At 50.1% G+C, this 23,056-nt stretch overlaps 1 protein-coding gene and 1 long non-coding RNA gene across 2 annotated transcripts in view; one reads left to right on the top strand and one right to left on the bottom strand.

Annotated features, from left to right (window-relative positions):
• The first annotated feature begins 298 nt into the window (after positions 1-298).
• Positions 299-23,056, top strand: part of LOC146200005 (cholinesterase-like) — a 44,789-nt gene continuing 22,031 nt past the window's right edge. The window contains exons 1-2 of the mRNA XM_084592253.1: positions 299-373; positions 627-1,016. Of these exons, the coding sequence (XP_084448379.1) occupies positions 299-373; positions 627-1,016 (465 nt within the window). The remainder of the gene's footprint in view (positions 374-626; positions 1,017-23,056) is intronic.
• On the bottom strand, positions 22,270-23,005 carry LOC146200006 (uncharacterized). The gene is made up of 3 exons (XR_014704783.1): positions 22,864-23,005; positions 22,569-22,718; positions 22,270-22,428 (listed from the first exon to the last, which is right to left on the bottom strand). It is a non-coding gene; the product is annotated as an uncharacterized LOC146200006 (long non-coding RNA).

Below are 23,056 nucleotides of genomic sequence, written 5' to 3'. Positions count from 1 at the left end.
TTCATCACCCTTAGTACCTAGCCAGTCCACCCAGGTCCAGAGAGTATAGAGAAGGTGGGAAAGAAACCCGATTGCAATGCAACCGGGCATGAAAATAGGCAGTGTGAAAGATTGGCATAGTAATGGGAAGGGCAGTTGAGGCATGATATATCACGACGGAATTTGTACTGATATAGCAGTGCAGGGGTTCGTATTTAGCCCTATCTGCCGAAGGACATGAGCCTCCCGAATGGAGAGATTAGGATGAGGTTCGGGGTAGAGCTTGCGATCTAAGCGAGCAGCATTGTAATATTCGCTGATGGTGACGCGAAGAGACAGACTCAACCCGCCCTCGAAGGACCTTGGCCAGGGGATGAACGGTGCAGACACTCAGGTATTGACGGCAATGCCCACCATGTTCAATACTCACAGAGGAAGATCTGTCTTTAGATAAGTTTGTGGCATGTTATCCTTGTGTTTTCGAGTATCAGGCAGCTCCCAGCATCAGCGACACTCTCACGTCTTCTGCCAGGTGACGCACGTGCTGCACGAAGCTTCAGAGGGGAAGTTTATGAACCGAAAGCGCGGAGGAACACCCGATACAAAACAAGGGCTGACCTTCAGTTTATCTCGTATTTCCTTCGCAGCTCAACTGGACACCCTTTCCACGGCGTCCCATTACGCAGACCAACAGCGAGGACGACTGCCTCTACCTGAACGTGTGGCAGCCCCTGGACGGGGGCGAAGATTCCTCCTGTGACGCCTGTGGCCAGCCTCTGCTGCCCGCCGTTGTAGTGCTGCACGGCGGCCGCTTTCAGCACGGCGGCGGCGGCGGGCCGTACGCCTTCTACGACGGCAAGTACTTGGCCGCCGCCTGGAACGCCGTGGTGGTGGTGCCGGCTTACCGCGTCGGAGTCTTCGGCTTCCTCAACGCTGCGCTGCCCGAGGCGCCCGGCAACGTCGGCATCAGGGACCAGATAGTCGCCCTGCGTTGGGTGCGCGATAATGTGCACTTGTTCGGGGCATCCCCTTCTCAGGTGAGTCAGCAGAAGCGTCGGTACAGTTAATGATTTGTCTTCCTTGTGGGTAAAAAATGAAGCTCATTCCACAGGCATAATATGACGATTAATAAGAGCGGCGCCGCCAGTACAACTGTAAAACATGCACTTATCAACTACCGGCTCTTCCACGCAGCATCGATAATATATTTTATTTGCCGTAGAATTTGACCGAGGCACGAAGTCGGTAAGATTTTCGAGAAGGCATGAAAGTCGTAAAATTAGGAAACAATGATTAAACGAGTTACAAAGTGACTTAAAAGAACGAGGATCCGCAAGTCTGACCCTTCAGGTGTCACCCAAATTTTTGTGCAATGTGCAGAATTTGGAATGCTTTCAACTCACTCCCGCGCCACTGCGGATCGACGCGCGAGCCTCGAAGTCACACTCGAGCACTAAGAGGTGTGTCAACATGGCAGCGCCTGATGGGGCTGGGATAGGTATAGTCACCGCCGCTTGCGGCGGGGTCTAGCCTGCCACCGAATTTTTATCTGTTGTAGGCCGTCATTGCACCCTGCCACCGCTTCGGTGGTGGACGACGGCTGTTGTTGCGGCGCGCGTCTTTATTTCCATCTTCCTTTTGTTTCTTCTCTATTTCCTCTTCTGTCTGCACGAGGCAGTGGATGTGGCTCAGCTACAGAGCCAGTAGCAGACCCGTGCATTTTATTTTCCTTCTTCCTACAGCCACAACAACAGCGCAGCCCGCACATCACACGTGCACTCCGCAATCGCTATATTTGGTTGGTTGGTTGGTTTGTGGGGTTTAACGTCCCAAAGCAACTCAGGCTATGCGCCAGTCGAGCTACACACGCAGTAGGAGTATAAAAAGTGCACGTGTAGGCGCGCAGTCCTAAACGAATGCTCGCAGCCGCAAGCAGGTTTGCGTGAATGCATTTCTCATGCATCTGGATGCAAATTTCGCGTTATTTTTTGGCGATACATAATTTGGAATTGTAAGAATGCTTCCGCGCCCATGTGAGAATCGCGCCATTGGGGGTTTCACTGTACTTTCATTCGCGAGCATTACAGAGGGAGGATGAGATACCGTAAGCAATCGAACCCACAGGGAGCCTGAATACCAAGTCAGACAAGCACGAGGCAGACAGCGGGCACTTTCTTACGGCTTAGTTTTTGAGGCGAATTTTAATTAGATTCATGTTCGGTGGTGGTGGTGGTGGTAATAACTTTATTAAAACAGAGGAGTTTGGGGCATGCATGCCCCTCGGCCCCCGCACGGCCCCACTACACTCAAACGTTCATGTTCCTATGGTTCATGACGTCGGCAGCCCAGTCTGTGGCGACCTTCTGCCGAACCGGGTCATCAGAGGGCAGCAGGGTCTCCCAGCCCTCCCAGGTGGTAAGGGGCTCTAGGCCCCGCGGTGGAGGATCCGCCGGGCATTGGAACAGGATATGGGCGAAGGTGGCGATGGGGTTGTTGCAAAGGGTGCAGGAGGGATTGGTGAGGATTTAGTGGTAGCGAGACACACTGTAAGGTAACGGGAGGGTGCGCGTTTGTAGTCGTCGCCAGAGCCTCTGGTGGTAGTTGTGTAAAGATGGGTGAGGTGGAGAGTAGAGTAGTCGCTCGGCCTGATAGGCCTGCGTTAGCTCACTGAAGGAGTGCATGCGATCACGCGTGAATCCCGGATCGAAGGCCGCCGGCGCCGCGGTTTAAACAACCTCGGGCTAATGCATTGGCGGCCTCGTTACCGGGATTCCCGGAGTGCGCAGGCACCCATATCAGCTCTACGTAGCGGGGTGAGTTAGCGGCGGGCGAGCTCAGTATGCTGAACACAGAAATGCGAACTCTACCACGCGCAAAATTTAGTATCGCAGTTTTCGAGTCGGAAATTATGTAGCGTGCTTCCGTGTGTGCAAGCGCGTAGGCGATGGCTGCTTCCTCGGCTGCCTCCGAGGAGGTGACCGAGGAGAGGGGGGACACTAGCAACAGGCTGCAGGAAGGAATTGGTGACGGCCAATACCGCTCCCTCATTTGTGCATGGTGGTGGTAAGAACATTTGTTTACACAAGGGCCAGGAGGTATGTTTGGATCGGCCCATAAGGGACCGATCCTTACAAGCACTAGGTGGAGGTCCCTAGTTGGGGACCCCAGTGGCGGTTGCCGCCGCTCGGGCGCGTCCGACTAAGGCTTGTTGGGCCTGTAAGTCGTGGCAGCCGAGCAGGACCGCCTCCCAGTTCTCCCGGGTTGGGTTGGGGATGGGGGGAATAGCCGGGTTGGAGGGGCAGGCAAACACCATGTGATAGATGTCAGAAGACACCGCTCCACAGTGTGTGCAGCTGCCACTAAAGGAGGGGTCAAAATGTTTTAGGGCTGCCGGGCACAGCAATGTATTGGTGAAAAGGCGGAGAAGAAGCCGCTCATCCGCCTTTTTGACACCTTTGCATGGGCTGGGATAAAGGCGATGACAATTTTGATAGTACGTCGTGATATCTTTGAAGGTGCAGGCCGGATTAAAATCGAGTTCCTGATCGGGTAGGGAGGAGAAAACAGCCCGGTGAGAGAGCGCGCGGGCGGCTGCGTCTGCTGCCTCGTTTCCTGCCAAACCCTGATGAGCAGGGGCCCATATAAGGTAGCGGTGTGCGGGGTCCGTATCCCGTATGCAGTTTAGGTAAATTTTATAGGCTAGTAAGGGAGTCCAGCCTTGTCTGACGTTCCGACAGGCTCCTCGCGAGTCGGTAATTATGTATTTTGAGTCGGAATGAGAGGCCGCGAGAGCAATCGCCACCTCTTCTGCGTGTGTTGTACTTTGGGCTCTGAAGGTGAGACCGTTAACCGTTTTGCTGTTGTGAACTACAGCGGCCGTGTACCATCCCCCGTGGTGAGGGCCGGAGGCGTCCACGTAGTATACACCTGTTTTGTTGCCATAATGTCGGGCTAGGGCTTCCGCTCGTGCCAAGCGCCGACCATTATGATCTTCGTGTGACATATTCGCTGGCAGAGGTCGCACGCAGAGGGCGCGTCTCCACAATTCTGGGATGCGAAACCTGTCTTCCATGAGTGTGGTGTGTTGGATATGGAGTCGAGCAAGAAGGCGGCGACCCGACTCCGTTTGCGACAAACGCGTGTACTGATTTGTAAGGTGCGCCTCCCGGAGCTCCCGAAAAGTATTCACCACCCCAAGGGCCATAAGACGGCTGTTTGAAGTAGTGATGGGGAGGTCCAGGGCACGCTTGACAATTTTGCGAAGGATAACCTCAAGGGCATCCTCCTCTTGTTTCCGTAGGTGGAGATAAGGTGTCGAATATAGTATCCGACTAGTCACGAAGGCGTTTGCCAGCCGCAAGGCATCCTTACTTCGCAACCCCCCGCGTTTGTTTGAAACCCGGTGGACCATGCGGCCCACCTGGTCCCCCACCTTACGGAGTTTGGCCAATGTAATGTCTGACCGTCTGTGTTTGTGTATGTAGAGTCCGAGTACCCGTATCTCGTCAGCTTCGTGTATGGGACCACTGTCTAAAGAAAGAGTGATTTGAGTTGTGCACTTTCGCGAGGGGCGGAGGTGCACAAATTCTGATTTTTGTGGTGAACACTGAAGACCACAGCGGCGGGCGTAGCTGTCTACTATCGTCGCCGCTGTTTGCAGGCTGGTTTCAATGTCCCCGATACTGCCATGCGTGGCCCACAGGGTAATGTCATCGGCATACAGGGCGTGCTGCACACCAGTGACACCATCGAGCTGGGCAGGCAGGTGCATCATAGCCAAATTGAAGAGCAGCGGGGAAAGTACTGCGCCTTGGGGGGTTCCCCGCGTGCCGAGTAGGTAAGGACCATGCTCATTATCTTGGATGCGAATGTAGCACTGACGATCCGTGAGAAATTGCTTGATGTATTGGAATGTGTTGAGACCACAGTCGGTCTGGCTTAGGTGGGTGAGTATAATCTCGTGTGTTACATTATCAAATGCCCCTTTGAGATCTAAGGCGAGTACTACCCGGTCATTATGGGGGCATTCGAGTGGGTCAAGGACTTCCCGATTGAGTTGCAGGAGGACATCTTGAGCGGATCTGTGTGGGCGGAATCCGAACATGGTGCCTGCGAATACATGTTTTTGTTCAAGATATTCAGATAGCCGCTCCCGCACCATCGTCTCCATTAGTTTGCCCACACAGGAGGTGAGAGAGATGGGACGGAGGTTATCTGTGTCAATTGGTTTCCCTGATTTAGGAATAAAGGTTACTAGAGCCGTTTTCCAGTCGCTTGGCAGGGGGATGTCCCCGCGCCAAATCGCATTGATGTAGTCAAGGAGGGACTGGTATGCCGAGTCGGGCAGGTTCGTCAAAAGTTTGACGGTGACCTTATCCCTTCCCGGGGCAGTGCCCCGTTTCATTTTGGCAAGAGCCGCCCGCAGATCATGGAGTTGGAAAAGTTGATCCAGCTCTGTGTTCTCTCTGCCTGCATAAGAGTATGATGATCCACGGGGGTCTTGGGCTGTACACAGATACTGGTCCCGGAGTTTCTGTGCCAGTTGAGTAGTGTTGCCAGAGAAAGCATGCATGGCTCTCTGCAAATGTTTCTGTGTTTCGGTTCGTGTTTGGGTTGGGTCGATGAGGGCTCGAAAGAGGCTCCATGTGTTGCGGCTAGACATTTGTCGCGCGGCCGTGTTGCATCTATCCACCCAGTTGGAGTCGGCGAGATGGGCCGCGTACTCAGCCGCTTTCTGGGTGAGCTCGGCAATTCGAGCTTTAAGCTTTCTGTTGTGTTTCTGGCGTCGCCAACGGCGGACGAGGCTGCGACGGGCTTCCCAGAGGTGTAGGAGGTGGTTATCCACGTCCGTAACCGCCTCTGAGAGCTGGACATGTGTTTCATGCGAGCGAAGGTGTGTCAGCAGCTGTTGGGACCATGCTGAGTAGCCCTGCTCGGAAATGGGTGTGTTATCAAGTGAGTCAAAATTTTGCCTGAATTTCGTCCAATCTGGGATACGGGCTTGTGTTGTGGGACGTTTGAGCGGGCGTGTGTGTATTGTAATGTTAAGGATGCAGTGGTCACTACCGAGGGTTTCCTCGGTGTTGAGCCAGTCTGCGTGTCTTATGTTGCGAGTGAAGGTTAAGTCCGGACACGTATCCCGTGTCACGGAGTTTCCTAACCGTGTTGGGCAGACCGGGTCAGTGTGGAGGGTGAGGCCCAACGTGGACGCAAGTTCCGCCAACTTACGTCCGCGCGACTCCTCCTTGCGATACCCCCACAGCTGACTGGGAGCGTTAAAGTCGCCCACGATCAGGAGGGGATCGCGACCCGCTACTCTTAGCGCGCGGCTGAAGAGGTCCGCGAATGTCACTCGCTTGAGTTTGGGAGGGCAGTACACGTTGAGTACATGCAATGGCGGGTCCCTGCGGCGGAGTGGTAGAATTGTCACCATTACATAGGAATAACCTAGTTGGAGATCGAGATCCACCAAGTTGGCTGTGCATGCTTTGTGTACGAGAAGACAAGACGCGGGATCCTGTTGGAACGTCGTGTAATTTGAAAGTATGGCGCCTAGGCCTGGCTCCTGGAGGGCAACCACGGCTGGTACACACTCGAATGTTTCAAGGTAGAGGCGGAAATTGGCCCGCTTAGTGCGCTCCTTAAAGCCTCTACAGTTCCATTGTGTTACTAATGTTGAGATGGCCGAATTGGAGGTAGAAGAGCGCCTTTGACTAAGGTGTCTCGCCATGATTTAACATTTTTGGAGGGGAGGAGGAGGGAGTGGCTGCCCCAGAGCCAGCTACCTGCGGCACCAAGGGGGTTGCGGCAGGAGCGGGGCAGCTGTCCTCATTGTCCGAATCAATGATCCGACGGTTGAATTTTGCAGGACGGGATACGTCCCTAATGGGCCCCGACCGACGGAGGAGGCGGGGGTTGTCCGAGATGTGTTTTGAGACGACCGCCGGTATGGCAGTTATGACCTTGGTGAAGATCTGGTCCATAGCGGCTTCTATCATAGATTGCATTTTTGAGGATAAGCGTTCCTCCATCGCGGAGATCGCTGTCACGAGGGCTGGCGAGAGCTCCGCGTCGCTCTCCATCGCGTCCGAGTTCTGCGAGCTCGGAGCGGCGGACGCCAATTTTGATTCTAAATTTTGAATTTTGTTCAGTAAAATTTCATTCTGTGCCCGGAGCACGTCAATCTGTTTTTTGTATTCCGCATCGAGCGCGGAGACGGTGAGTGGGGAAGAGGGGGGCTGGGGAGAAGAGGAGGCGATCCCCGCCCAGCTGCTCACCTGTTTGCAATGTTGGGGCGCAGATGCCCGGGCGCCGGCAGCGCCACCCGTCTTAAGAGCCGGGAAGTGGTGCTTGTCCATGCCGCTGGGCGGTGGCGGTGGAGGCGCCTTCTTCTTCCCAGGCGGCGTTTTGATGTCGGTGGCAGGATCAGCAGGCGGCGTTCCGCCATTGCCACCTGGAGCTTGTTGCCTTGGCTGCCGCCGTTTTGCTGGGGGCTCACGGCGTTTGGCCTTGGGGCCTGGTGCCTTGAGCTGGCGGAATTTTCCCGTGCAGTCACGTGAGTTGGTAGGGTGGGCTTGCCCGCAGACTGCACAGGATGGACTGCATTCATGAGGTGCCTTGACCCCGTTGGCCACACAGGCCGCACTTTTCGTTGTCCGGGCAGGGGCATGTGTCCGCCCGGTGGCCCACAGTACCGCATCGCACGCAGGCCGGGACAGTTCGCTTGTACGCACGTACAAGGGTCACTTCTGAATTATAGTGAATAAATCGCGGCACCACTTTGCCCACAAAAGTGAGCGCCGCGACGTTTGATTTCCCAAGCTTGCGGATATCGGCAAGCTCTCCAGCACGCCACTGGATCTTGTTTTGGAGTGACTCACTGGTCTCGTAGTTTGCTACGGTGATGACGCCGCGACACACATCACCAGTGAGTTTCAATTGGCCGTACATGGGGAGCTGACCTTTGGGTGACGCAATTTCGAAATCACGCAGAAGCTTGTCAGCGACGTGCGGTTGTCGGGTGCCTGCGACGATAAGATTTTGCTCCCACGTGGGGAAGAGGCTGAGCGATGCTGCGGCCTGGGTGCCCAGGTAGGCCGCGAACGCTGCTCCCAGCTCGCCATGTTGGAAGACATCCTTGAGAGCGACGGTCACCCGGGGCTTCAGGATGATGACAATGTCTTCGGGGTGAAGCCGAGGAAGCGGCTTTGGTTTCCAAACGGGTCCAGAGTTACGCGGGGGCCCGCCGTGAAGTGCTGCAGCGCGCACAGCAGCGTTTTGCTGTGTTGAGGGGTCATTCAACTTGGTGTCCGCCTTCTTGGCGTTCCGCTTGCGGGAGCGGCGTTCAACCAATTTGAATAGCCTCGCGTTCTCGATGGGCGCAGAATCCGGGCTATCAGGCGCAGACGTTGCCGAAATCTCTGACCAGGTCATGGTGGCCGGGTCGTAGCCACGTTGTAACTGTTGAGCCATCTTGCCGCTGTTGGGCGACTCACCCACTGCCGGGCTGCGGCGCAGCCGTTAGGCCTAGCGTCGCCGCCACGACACGCAAGTGATGATCGGCCCTAAAAATGCCTTAATAGTCCCACCTGTGTGCGGGTGGTGTCCACAGGTAGCTGCCAATTTCACGCAGACAATCGCAGCTGACTGCATGCGGCGTCTTTCACATAATGCGTGAGTGGGATAGTATTTTAACACAACGCGCAGTCTGCAATGCGTTCAGAACCAACGTTACTGTGCAATGTCAGCGCACGCTAAACATCCCCAGGTGGTCGAAATTACTCCGTAGCCGTCCACTACGGCTCCAATTTCTCTCTATCCTCTTTCACTCCCATCTTCCTTACGGCACGGTTAAGGTGTACACAGAAACAAGTGTGACACTGCGCCTTTCCCTTCCTGTGAGCCAATTACTATTATTCTTATATATTAAACAGATACCGGGGTTGACAAACACCTTTTCCTTGCTTTTTGATACCTAATAATAAATAATAACAAAACTACTACAACTTCGTGGTAGGTAGCACACTACAGAATTTTGATGTAGCTTAACGCACCTCTGTGGTGTGCTGCCTTTTCATTCCGTGAATAATTTTGTACTGATACGTGGCAAGAAGGTTAGCTCAAGAAACACAACGGCTGATCACTTTTGCGAATGTTGTGGTAAGCGCCAACCTTTTTAACGCGATAGCGTTAAGGAGCTCGTGTCGCAGAAAAGCCGGTGTCGGCGGCGTTGGCCGTGAGCGATAAATCCCGGCATGCACTTCATAAATAAAAAGCTACTTTTCAAGATGGGCTGGGTGGGAATCGAACCAGGGTCTCTGGAGTGTGAGACGGAGACGCTACCACTCAGCCACGAGTTCGATGTTTGAAAGCGGTACAAAAGCGCTTATAGTGAATGTGGTGTTGCCTTGGAAACGTGCCGTAGAACGTTATACTGCGGTATATATCGGTAATTATGAGCATGTTACTTACAGAAGTCGCAGTTACACGAGTAGCGAAGTACGTTTCCGCTACATTTCTTCTGCGCACATGCAGAGCCATCTTGCGGCAAACACAGAAGAACCCCTCCTCGCAATGTGCGGCGCTGCCCCGACACGTGGCGCGCCACTCGCCCCTGACGTACCCTGACGTTTCGCCGTGCACCCTCACAGGTTGTAGAATCAAGCGTCTTTCCTTTCTTTAGATCACTATCTTCGCTCACCCGCTTCTCCCCTTCGGGCCGCGCGGGTACCGGTGCGAGGATGCCCCAATACCCTTGCGTTTAATAAGTTTTCTCGCTCTCTCCCCTTCCAACATCCAGCGTGCGTCACTCGAACAGTGGTGTTTAGGCGACGCGGCTCCTCTTTCCGCTCACAGCGCGATTGCTAGGTGCAGCGTCTGATGCCGGACGCCTCTGACGTGATCGCTGCGCCGTAGCGCTTCTGCTGGGAAAGCGTCCCCTGCGATGTGTGCCGAGCTGCTTCCGAGGAATCATGCTTATGTGTGGTGCTCCCAAGCGAGATAGAGGACGATCCCATCAAGGCGTCAGCCCCATGATCGCATCCGCCTTCATGGCGCGTCGCTGCCCGGCTTTCTCCCTCCGAGACACCGAGTTCTTTGGTTCGTTCCGCTTGCTCAGGCGTTCGTTTCGTTGCCGCGCCGAACGTTGCGTTGCTCGGCGCTCACCGCGTGATTCGTGAGTGCAAAGTCCGACGCGGGGCGCCTCATCAGTGATTGCTGCGCCGTAGCGCATTGTCTTACACTCCTTGGCGGGTCGACGGGTGTTGTATTGCAGGGCCTTGAGCGCTCGCTCTTGAGACGCGTGTGATGGAAGCGGCGCCGTCTACCAGTGCCGGTAGCACTACAGTGTCTTGCTCATCAGTGTCTTCCTCGCCGGCGAGCACTGATGGACCATCTGCGTCAACTGGTGTTCAACCACGAGGAAGGCTACGCAAGACGGAGGCACAGAAGGCGGAGACAACTATGTCTTTGTGTGACTCAAGAGCATACCGAGCGAATGAGTGGGCAGTGCGAACGAGGTGCAATAACACTATCGCGTTCCACTCTTGAAGGCGAAGCTTAAGCGTCCTCCAAATTTTTTAGCACCAACTATCGTTGCTACAGCTTCGTCTTCCTTGTTGATCTTCTTCAACGTTCAGCGACGCAGGGCATATATGTAACATTACCCCCCCCCCCCCCCGCGAAAAGCACAGTCCCTGTGCGCACTAGGTTGAACTACTGCAGGTGTAGTACAGATTCATTCGGGCGACATGAATAATCTTGGTACGCGGCATAGCGGACTATTGTGGCGGATGCACAGGGGTGATCTCGTATGTCACGGAAGTGACTGGTCGCAAAAACACGGTAGGGTCCAATGTAGCGTGGTAAGCGCTTCACACACAGCCCAATTCTACGAGCAGGAGTCCAGAGCAAGACGAGTGAGCCCGGAGAGTAGTGGGCATCCCCGGTGACGAGTATCATGGCGTCTTCTTTGAGTGTAATCCGTGGCCACCGCAACCCATTTATTCCCCGATGCAGAAAGTGGGAAAGGCCTGAGGATATCAAGGCCAACTGGGGAAAACGGGTCTGTTGGGATGTCGACCGGCTGCAGGGATCCAGCAGGCACAACCGAGGGCTTCTTCCGTCGCTGACACCGGTCACAAGGAGCCACGTAACGACCAACAGAGCGGTAGAGGCCTGGCCAGAAGAAGCGGCGGCGGACGCTGCCGTACGTACAAGATACGCCAAGATGGCCTGCAGTGGGCGTGTCATGCAGCTGCTGAAGAACGGTGGCAAGCAGGTGTTCGGAGACTACGAACTAAAGTCCCTGGAACTTTACTACAAACAGAAGCCCGGTGCCATCTGGTTACATGTTCGCTGGTATAAGGTGCCGTTGTGGAGCACAGCAAAGCAAGATTAGCGTCAAAATTATCAGTGCTGAAGCGACTGATAATGCTGCAAAGCTTGGAATATAAGCGCATGCTCAAGGCGAATGTTTAAAGGTCAGAGATGGCCAACACACATTTTTCGTTGTCACACTCGCTCGCAGGTGCAGGATTATACCGGGTAGCGGGACAGGCAATCGGCGTCAGCGTGCAGCCGGCCGGACTCGTGGACAACAGAAAAAGTGTATTCCTGAAGACGTATAGGTCCCAACGCCCCAGGCGACCAGTAGGGCCCTTCAGCGTAGAAAGCCAACATAAGGCGTAGTGGTTGGTTGTGACGAAGAACGGGTGGCCAAACAAGTAAGGGAGAAACTTTGTAATGGCCCACAGGAGGGCTAAGCACTCACGTTCTGTGATCGAGTAATTTCGCTCAGCCGTAGAAAGGAGGCGACTGGCATAAGTAATGACGCGAGGGCGACCCTTCTGTTGTTGGGCAAGAATGACACCAATACCGTGACCACTGGCGTCGGTGAGTACTTCCGTTGCTACCGAGGGATTGAAGTGTACCAGAACGGGCGGGTTGGTGAGGGCTACAATCAGCGCAGAAAAGATTTGAGATTGTTCTTGGTCCCAGCAAAATGGAACGTCATTCTTCACAAAATTGGTGAGTGGACGAGCCGATCCCGCCAAGTTGGGGCTAACCGCGGAAAATTGGAGCAAAGGCCAAAACTACTACGCACGTCACTGGTACTGAAGGGGTGTAGGAAATGCACTTAGAGCACGTATTTTGTCTGGGTCGGGTTGAACGTCACGGTAGTCGACCACGTGACCGAGCACCTTTAGTTCACGTTGGCCGAAGCTACACTTCGAGTTCAGCTGAGGGCCAGCTCTTCGGAAACTCCAAGAATGGCATCAAGGAGATGGAGATGGCTCTCGAAGGTCGAAGAAAATACAATACCGTCGTCGAGATAACAAAAGCACGTCGTCCATTTGAAACCACGCAAAAGAGTACATCATGCGCACGAATGTTGCGGGCATATTACGCAGGCAAAAAGGCATCACCTTCAATTGGTACAGGCCATCGGGAGTGACGAAGGCGTTCTCTCGGTCCCGTTCGTCGACAGCGATCTGCCAATAACCGGAACGAAGATCAGTCGAAGAAAAATAGCTGGAACCATGCAAGCAGTCGAGGATATAATCTATCCTGAGTAGGGGGTAAACGTCCTTCTTTGTAATTTTGTTGAGGTGTCGGCAATCAACGCAAAACATCCAGGTATTGTCCTTTTTAACAAGCACGACAGGTGACGACCAGGGGCTGCTAGAGCGCTCTATAAGGTTTCTTGCCAACATCCTATCTACTTCATCTTGTATGACGCGACGTTCGGAAATGGCGACACCATGAGATCGTCTGTGAATTGGGCTGGCATCTCCGGTATCGATGCAATGAGTAACGAGGGACGTTTGATCCAAGGGTCGGTCACCAAAATCAAAAATGTCACTGTACGAAGTCAGAGGCTCCTAAGTGCTTTTGCACGATCAGGGCGCAAGTCAGGAGAAACCATTCCTGATATGCAGACTTCTGGAGATGGGAACGGTGTCGACACTCCAGCAGTAGGTTTCGGTAAAATAGCAGCCAAATTAAATTCAATGGGGTCAGTTCAGCGAAAAAGATGGTCTCACGAAGCACTTGCCCAAAAGAGCTGAAGTTCATGACTGGAATATGTGTTGTTATTCGATTGCTACATATGCACTATATTCTGAGGAAAAGCGATGCTACGCTGAAGTGTCATGTCGGTTATGCGGCAAACAACATAGTCGCCATCCGGAACGGAGGGAAAAAGCGGCATGAGTACGTATACTGCGGCTTCTGATGGCTGGCGAGTAAATGTAGCGGAGCGGAGACGGAGCGTTTAAATTTCAGGAGCTTTGTTTTCAGGACAGAGCGGCAGGTCTAGATGAATCAGTCCAGAAGAACAATCAATGAGAGCGGATCGTGTGCAGTTAAAAAGTCGAGTCCTAATATAAAATTTTGAGGGCAACTGGTGAGGATTGTAAATAACACTGGGATGTGGCGGTCGGCAATGATGATTCTTACAGTACACATAGCAATCACAGTAGCTGTGTTGCCATCAGCAACACGAACGGTAGATGAGGTAGCGAGTGTGAGGACTTTCTTGAGGCGTCGACGGAGCGAGCTGCTGCTGCAAAAAAAGTAGACACCAGTGTCAATAAGGGCAGAAACTTGGACTCCGTCCACGAGAATATCAATCAGGTTATGTCTGGATTCGTGGGTCAGTACCGAGGTCGCATTCCGGGTCGGTAATGCAGAGTCACTTCCGGGCGCTGCACTCACTAGTTTCCCGAGTAGGTGCCGGCGTATGATGGCGAGAAGCTGCGACGAGGTACCGGTGAACGGGATCGACGAGCATTGGGGACGGTTTCGTTGCGAGGCTCATCTGGTTCAGAAAGAAAGTGTCCAGGTCCATCGTAGGCGGGGCTCCTCTGGTTGGGCAGGGAAGCGTAGAGATATCGACGGTCGCCGTTGTAATAGGAGCGAAGGGTGAGGAAGGTACGGCTACGGCGGTAACGCGAAATGTGACTCGACAGCAAATGAAGCAAATTGGCCGGTCGTCTGAGGTGCACCACTGTGCTGAATTGCGACTAAGGTAGCGGAGCGTGGAAGCCTGGCTGGCGGTAGCAGCAGCCACTAGGGGAAAAGGCTACGATGGTGGCGTGGGCGGAACGGGGTTGGAGAAGAGGCCGACGTTGGAAAGTTCCTGGCGAGCTACCGCCTCTATCATGACGACGGTATCGGGCAGCGGAGACTTGAGTGGTGTAAGAGCGAGTTCTCTCCGGATGATGTGGGTCATGTTCGGGGGGTGAGAACGCTGTTCCAAAGGGGCCAGATCATCGCAAGTTGATGTAGCTACCGTGTTTGGAAGGCGCTCAACGCGATGCACGAGGCGTCATTGCTTAGCCTGCTCGAATTTTCGACAGACTTGAAGCATCGAGTCGACGGTAGAGCAATCCGTGCAGAACAGGATGTTGAATGCATCATCCGCGATACCCTTGAGAATATGCCCTACCTTGTTACTTTCCGTCATGGAGCTGGTGACCTTGGGACACACGCAAGCACGTCTTGAATGTAGGCAAGGTAGGGCTCCGTGGGGGATTGGGCGCTAGAAGAACAGAGAGATTTAGCTTAAGGCCCCCGTACGGTCGTTTTTAGAGGCGCTGCGCTCGTCCGCCTTCCGCCCGCTGCCGGACGCGTTCGGCACGGGAGGCGCATAGGGTGCTATACGGTCACTTTTGGGCATCTTTTGGGTGGCGGATTTCTCCAGCGCTCTGATTGGCGCGCCCGGCGCGCGCTGCTTCGAACGTCGAAACGCTGCATATGACGGCTGCGGCGCTGGTTTGGGGAAACTTTTCCTCTTCACGGTGGCTCTCGATCGTCGGCTATCAAATTAATTTTCACCCTAGCCGTAGAGTTATTGAGCCCCCGCATATACAGCACAAACAGTATGAACTGACCATTAGTAGAGCGATTAAGTCGCCGGCGATGCAATAGTCCAGCAACAGCGTAGACGCACGCATGCCCCAGCGGCGCCTGCTTTCGCCGTCGACTTGGTGTGTTTATGTTAGTATGAGGAGAAGATGATACGAATTAAGTACTCCCGGACGTATACATTTAAAGGTAAAGTGTATATATTCATATCTCCCCTGCCTGTGTTCACGCGTTCACTTCGCTATAACACTCGCGGCAAAGATGCAGGAGCTGGTCATTTAATGTTTTCATCCGAAATTACAGCCTGAACGCATTTTACAACAAGCCTGTTTTACTGAGAAAATAGACTGCAAAGCATAAACAAGCATGCACATCATTTGTAACATGTACAGAAGCGCTATTTTGCGTGCGGTTCTTCCCGGTGGTAGCAATCTCTTAGTGGTGTACATTTCGCCACGTAATCCTCATTTCTGGCTGCAACGTACAGCTGTGGTGTTGCGTATGAGATGCATTTGCACGCAGAAAATGTGTCGAGGTTCATGACAGTAACAAATCTTTAAAAGTGCTTGGAATCATTTGCTATGGTATCCATGCCATAGCAGATGATTCAAACAGTGCATGTTCAAATTATCTCTAAAATTCAATGCGATTACTTCTTCAAAGACATTTAAAATAGCTGCTCAACTAGTTTATTTGTATTCAGTTTGGTTTTCAGCACTATTCATATTTGATTCAGCAGCAAGACTATGCTATTCATAATCAGTTTGGTTGGCAAAACTACAATTCGCATGCCCCTCAGCACGTAATACCAGTTTCTCCATCTCAGTGCTGCCTATATTAATGAGTGCCTTCATGTAAATTGCAGCATACACTTCCTTTTCTTGACCTATGCCATTTGGTCTTCCTAGGTTTCATATGTGTGCACAGCTTTTGTCATTTCAGACACTGAAAGTAGCAGATGAAATCTGGCGATTGAGTGTTAACATGCAACACAGCTCAAGCTACTCAGCTGCGGCATGTACTGAAAAGAATTGTTACCAATTGAGACAGCCTCTACCAGCCAAATTTCAAGTGAAATATTTGTACAGTTAGTGTTGAGCACAAATAAACAAGAATTCTGGCACAATTGTGCTGCTGCTGAGAAAGAGTCTATAAAGTTTTCGAAACATTGCATGATATAAAATGACTATTCTAAGTACAAATATGTATATATTGGATGTTTTGTGCGGAATGAGTGTTTTATTCTTCTGTTGTAGTTTTATTTCAGTGTTTCTCATACTTAAAAACAATACAGCTAAGAGTAAGCACTGAAAAGTCGCGTCACTGCACGACAGAGTAATAGTGCATGGCCAGAGCGGTCAGTTGGGATCAAGAAATACTAAGCGCCCACTGCCTTTGCATCAGCTAAGCATCCCCACTTGTAGAGAAAAACTGTCTAGGGGCTAATTGTAAAACAGTGACCAAGTGTAGTGGCATGTCACTTAGTTGCCAGGACAGCATGCAGACTTGATGGAATTTTGACTTGTCTGTGAACATGAAATACTATACTTCTATGACTAGTGTACTTACCTACCCGAGTCCTTTGCTTTGTTTAGATAACTATACTGCAAGCCCATACATCAAGTTCATCGTGGAGTGAATACACAGATCCTCAATACAATTAAAAGAACAGAAACCAATTGTAGTGGCATGTAAACACAGTGCAGTTCTCCGAAAGAGTCACGGCAAAACTGCACCTTGTGATATCAAATAAAATATCTCCTCTGAGAATTCAATACTCTTCTGAGAAAGAAAACTGTGCTTGGAACTCTGAACTGTCAAATAAAAGAAAAATGGAAGAAAGCGAGTGTGTGGATGTTAGGAGTCCTTTCCACGAGAGGCTAAATGCCTTGCAAACCCAGATGTTTTATACTCGGTTGCTCGTGTAACAAGTAACGAATGCTAAGACAGAGAGGCAAGTAATGCAGCACTGAACTGCAAGATGTTTACTAGGTCAATATTATAATTGCATATAGTGAGAAAGCTGCTGGATAATCTTGTCAATCCAAGAAAAATGCTTTTATTGACTGTTTACAGTCACCTGGCCTGTTTGAGACTGATTAAAATAATGCTGGCGATGCCCACCATCGAACCGTTTGAAATTATGGTTTCGTTTTGTACTTACACTTATTCCCTTAATCAACTGAAACTGGCAGTGCTTTTTTTCCTCAATGCTACCTATGCTTAAAAACCCATCTAATGTAGCTTTGTGTTTTGCATTGCTCATCTCACTGAATTTTATGTATTTACGGGCAGATATGGAGGCTTCTGGGTCATTTTACAATATCACCAAGCTGCAGGTGTACCGTAAAGAACACATTTCATGCTATGGCCAACCGCTGCAAGATCCTTCGTCAGGGAGTCTGTCTCCACAAAAGCATTGAATGTAAATGTATGGACCAGTGAGGCTTTACATAACTGCCAGAGGATGCATGCATATGTAATAGTCATTCGCAATTCATCCATATGTGCCATTTAGTAACTCAAATAGCATCTGCCTTGCAATGGAAACATGCCACTAGGATGCTACACGTGCTGACCATTTTATGCTTGTAATACTTGCTGTAATGCTAGTTGGTTCACACTGACCATTTGAGCAACGCAAGGACATGATCACAGGAAAAGAAGATGGAAAGAAAGAGCACCTTTCAATCCCTCTTCTTTTCCTATGATCGTGTTCTTGTGCCGTTTTATTGATCATGTTATGCTGGGTTACTATTTCTTGAATGCGTAACAGCGCCCTCGCTTCACTACCACTGGCAGGTTCTAGTCTCTGCCTCGTTCAATAGCCCTGGGTTTAGCTCGCCCCACCAGATTCTGCTTGCCTGAAGAGCTCATGCTGCATGATACGTCATCCTGTCCCATGTTAGATCTGTGTAGGTTTCTATATGCATTCCTGATTCTATTATTTTTTCTTTTTTTGCCTGTGTTTCAATGTTACTTTTTAGAAGTTTCCAGGATCATGCACACATTCCTGTGAAGCTTTGTGGATGCGTTCCTACCTGCGCTGTAGTGTGTTCATTTCCTTCTCTGCCATTGTCATTTCCCTTCATTCACTCTCCAGGCCTTTGGGCTGCGTCGAATAACATTGGCCAGCACTACTGCTTCTTGTGCGCCTTGTTTTTGTGCTTTTCGTTCCCACTTTGTTCCCCTTAAAGCTGGATAGAAACTAGTCCATGCAGTTTCACACTTGGGAGAACCTGCCTGCTTTGATGCGAAGTCCCCAAGTAGACGAGAAGGGGGGGGGGGGGGGGGGGGGGGGGGTACTGTTGTAATGCAGCAGTGATACACAGTGATATGCACAACATATAATAGTGATGATCGCACCTTGTAAACTAGCAGACAATGCTGTTTCGCCTATGAGCAGTGTGGATGACCATATTACTGGGTTCTTTTCTATCACAAATTGAATAAATAGATAAGTTGGCAAAGCACTACTCTTGCTCATTCATTGCAATTGTGTTTTCTTCATGCATGCAGCCTTGTACTGTAGTCTCACTTCTTCACACTTGTGCAGTGTTGCATGTGGAGACAGGCTCTGTGGAATTTTCCATACAAAGGGGTCCTTGCAATGGGTATATACAGTGACAGCTACATTTAGGGGAACATTATAAAAATAGCCAGCGAGCTCAACAGGGAAAGAGAAGTACATCGCTCTGAGAGGACACATAACATGCTGTAAGGTGCTGTGTTCCAGAGTCGTGAAGCGCACTAAGCTTTCGGTCAGTCCGAGATTGCTAATTAGGTACATGCTGACGCAACTGCATGAATTTTCACTTGACAATCATATCTGTGGAGTACTTAGAAGCACTCCAGTGATTTTAGGTGTGTGCAACATGGCTTTTTTGAGATTTCAGGCTGTTTGTGCTGCCTGATAGTAATGCTGCACTGCTCTGGTTGAAGCCAGGAAATTCAACAAAGCAAAGGATATTTTATCCAGATTTCTGCACGCTATACCATGAACATAAAATGAGTGTTGCATGTCTGTAGCAGCAAGCTTAAGCTGTTATATGCATATCCCCATCTCACATCTGTTGTAGCATCTCACATCTGTTACCAGTATAGTGGTCTTTGAAGCCAGAAAATAAATGTTTATCCTCCCCATTTTAGTTCTCCTCAATATTTGGTTCTTACCAAGTAATTTCCATTTTTTTGCTACACTAAGCAGCAGCATTTAACATTCTCAAGAAGCATGTTTATGCAGCTCAAGGCAATGCAAGGTAATGTGGTTGTGCGACGGAATTTTACCCGAATTATCATGCTGTAGAGGGTTGACACTATCGAACCTTCACGGTTTAGTCTCAAGGAAACTTGTTTGAAAATTCATCTTGCTCAGTTGCAACTCATTATTTGAATTCATCTTCCCTCAGTGTGATCAAGGGCCCTGCCCTGATAAAAGTGTGCAAGTACCTGTATATAGTTGTGTCATTGCAACTGGAAGAGTGTTTAGCCAGGTTGAAAATTCTTTTCTGTTCATTCTGCACCATAATATTGCCCAATTCATTTCAGTCTTATAATGGGCCTTACCATCTTTCTTAGCCATTAATTTGGTGGCATCTTGCTCGTTGGGCCAAGGATAGAACGACACAAGTTGATTACACGGCATGTGCTCTATTGGGACACGAATCTCGCCTCTTGTTTTTGGCTCAGCACCAAACCCTCGGTACCCATCATAGATATGTACCCTTTTAAGAGAGACAAAAAAATTAACAGTTTTGTCGGCTCACCATCATGATGCCCAGCACCCACAACATAACGACTAATCAGAACAAGACGTGGCACAGACAAGACAGGCTTGCTATAATCTAGCTATAATTGCAAGAATTATACTTCATGAAGAATCAAGCCACTGAGTGGTGCCGACGCTTCTGTAGTCACATCAGCAAGCAGACAGTGGATATCATTTCATTAATGCAAAATAGTTTCCAGAAAGGTCATGTCGCACCCAAGCCCGTTTTCAGGCACAGTACACACGAGCCACAATCAATATTTATGATGGACACGTTGCAGGGACAAGGGCGTGCATGCATGGTCACTACAGGGAGAGGAACAAACGCGATTACCTGCACAGATCGAACCTTATTTCAGCATTCAGAATGCAAGATATGTGTAGTGAGCTTTTCAAACGAATCAAATCCTTGTAGGCAATTTCAACCACGAAATAATTAAGAAGTAAAAATAAAAAAAAAAGAAATGAATCAATGAGAGCAGGAAATCTGCAGTAAATAATAGGTGCATGTTATTGCCATTACGAAAAGCATTTTTTTTTTTTTTTGCTGTTCATAAAACAATGAGGGAAATGTATATTGCAGAAAAATGCCGCTGGTCAGCTGTTCACAGGATTTCACGTGACGTCTGAAGTGCTTACATGTGCAAACTGCCTGTCTTGAGAGTACAAAAGCTTATGAGATGTTATTTTCTGCATATACCTTTGGTTTTTCATTGTAATGCACTTCAAAGGACTGTGGTAGCAGCCCATTTCTTAGCAAACTCAGTCTGAAATTACCTGCTCCTTCTTATACCTCTGCGACGCGAACACTTGTGATCCTCATTGAGGTTTTCAGGAAGCATTGAAGCATCCAGTGCTGCACGGCCGTTTTGAATGACCACTGAGAAGCTTCCTTCGTGTGCGTTAGGTGACATCGAGGGTGGCGACCCAAGCAAAAAAAAGTGTGTGGCAAAAGGTAGGGCCGACCTTTCTCGCCGACCAAAAAGTGGCCGGCCGACCTTCGGCACCCGAATGAGGGCCGGCGTCGGGGATTGACACTGACCTAACGTCGGCCGATTTTCGGCAATCGACTACGGCCCGACCTTTTGGCCCGACGTGATCGACCACCTGCCGCACGTGGGCCTGCCGTCAGCCAGCGTTACTGAATGGTCGGCCGCTCGTCTGCCCTAGCATTTTGCTGACGAAAGACCGTACGTCGGCCGGTTGCTTCCCGACGCCGGTTAGTGGCCGGCATCGCCCCTCGTGCAGGTATCATGCCATGCATTTAATATATCGTGGCCCATGCATATACAACGGGGTAGCACATACAAATGCATCAAAAAAGCAGTAGCTTTTCTGATGCCATGAAGAAACAAAAGCTGCAGTATTTGGTGAAGAATTTATTTGTCAACAGCGTTCAGAAAAAGCTCGCGATTTGCTTTTTAATAAGCGTGGATATATATATGACTGCGCGTGTGCCACATATGGAAGATGGGCTTGAGGCTTGGTCTCCTTCTTTTGGCAGCCTGTCGATCACTTGATGTCTGCGACTGGTCGGATCTGCGGCAGGTTCCATCCAGGTCAGCTGTATGAAGAAAAGTGTTTTAATTAAATATTTCCTTTTCGCCTAGACTTTTACATTGCAGGCAAATATAGAGTGGAAAGGTAGAAAAAATAATGTCTGCTCACTGCCACCAACTGCACTATCACATCAATATATTTTATGCGCTTGACTTCAAGCGACCCTACTGAAAACGCATTAGCGCAAAGCCGCAATAGGTAATCAGGATCCGTGAATCCGCGAGAAAGGCGCGATCACTTTGTTTTGCTGGAGTCATGATGTTGCAATTTGCAACCGTAGCGCACTCAAACCTTATCCTCCCGAAGCGCGTTCTTGCATGCTAATGCTGCAATTTAATAATTCTAGCAAAACCAAGTGTCCGCGCTTGTCATAGAGCGCGTATGAGGGATTCCAACGCGGCAGAACAAACAGTTTCCGCGATATTTACATGAAACCTACAATAAGTTTATTCCGTAGAATACAGCTTAATTTTCTCAAACTAGATGGAACTTTTACAGCGAAAGCGACCGGATATTTAACGATAAGTCATCTGATTTATTTTCGTTATTTAACAACCGAGCATTATTTTAAAAATTGTCTCATCAGCCAAGACGGCTATTTAGACAGCCCAACTCTTAGAAGCTTATAGAACCCGTTCTAAATTTTTAAAGCTTGAAACAAGTTAGCTGAACACCTCATGAGCATGTAAGCACCAGGAAATAATCCGCACGATGAAAATACAACTGCTTGCCCAGAAAGCAAGCGCACAGAGCAAAATCAATGTGAAACGGCTCAGATCTGTGTGCATCACATATATAATTCCAAAATCCACAAAATGAACGCACTGGCTCACTTACCTTGCCAGCATACCGCATCACTCAATCATCAATTTTCACGTATGTACATCATTACAGCAGCAAAAAAAAATAATAATAAACACGGCATAAATCTTGTACTCAGTCCTGGCACGAGCTTGCTTGGCAGTAGCGATGATGCTTGTACAGCTTCTGATCGCTCCTATGGCGAGGGGTGCTGCAATATTTATATCAGTGATAGCATTTGACATTTAACTGGGTTGCATGCGTCCCATTGATGTGAGTCGGATAATCGAATTTTCCGAACAAAATCAGCGCTAATACCTGTCCGGCAAGTGCACCGCCATGAAGAAGCGAAAGACCAGCGTTTTAGTGTAGAGGAGACCAAGGACTTCGGGCTTCGGCGAAACGAGCTTCCACTGTCGAAGCCAGTTTCCAGATCAGCTGATATCGCCTCCCTGCACGATCAGCGCAAGGCGCGCACACCAATTACAAAATATGCATTTACAGTAACAAGATGCGCATAAGTCTCAAAACAATACATAATTAGTTGCAGTACATTATCGTATAGAAGAAAATCAGCGATAATTTGACTTACCTGGTCGGTATACACGTCAGTGCATGCACTTCGATGTGAAGAAGTGAAAGACGGGCGTTTTGGGGCAGAGGAGATCGGACCTCGGACTGCAGCGAAAAGAGCTCATTCCACCGCCGCAGCATCGTTTCCAAGTCGGCTCAGCACGTCTTCCTGCGCAATCAGAGCGAAATGCGCACACATCGATTATAAAAAAAAAAAAAATGTACGTAGTAATAAGATGCGCATATATTACGCGCTCCAGAAACAGTTGCAGTATATTGTCGTATCGAACAAAATATGTGCTAATTGGACTTACCTGATCGGTATAGTGAGTGTCCCTCCATATTAAAAGGCGAGCATTTTGGGACAGGAGATACCCAAGGACCCAGACTGCAGCAAAATGAGCCAATTCTGCCACCGCAGCCAGCCGCAGCCTTGTTTCCAAACGGCTCAGCAAGTCTTCCTGCGCGATCAGCGCCCACACCAATTATATATATATATATATGAAG

Source organism: Amblyomma maculatum, chromosome 2 (genome assembly GCF_055883805.1).
Source record: "Amblyomma maculatum isolate TAMU_Amacu chromosome 2, ASM5588380v1, whole genome shotgun sequence".
Classification (NCBI taxonomy): domain Eukaryota; kingdom Metazoa; phylum Arthropoda; class Arachnida; order Ixodida; family Ixodidae; genus Amblyomma; species Amblyomma maculatum.
The sequence above is the reverse complement of the archived record's forward strand: the minus strand, read 5'-3'. Positions and strand labels throughout refer to the sequence as shown.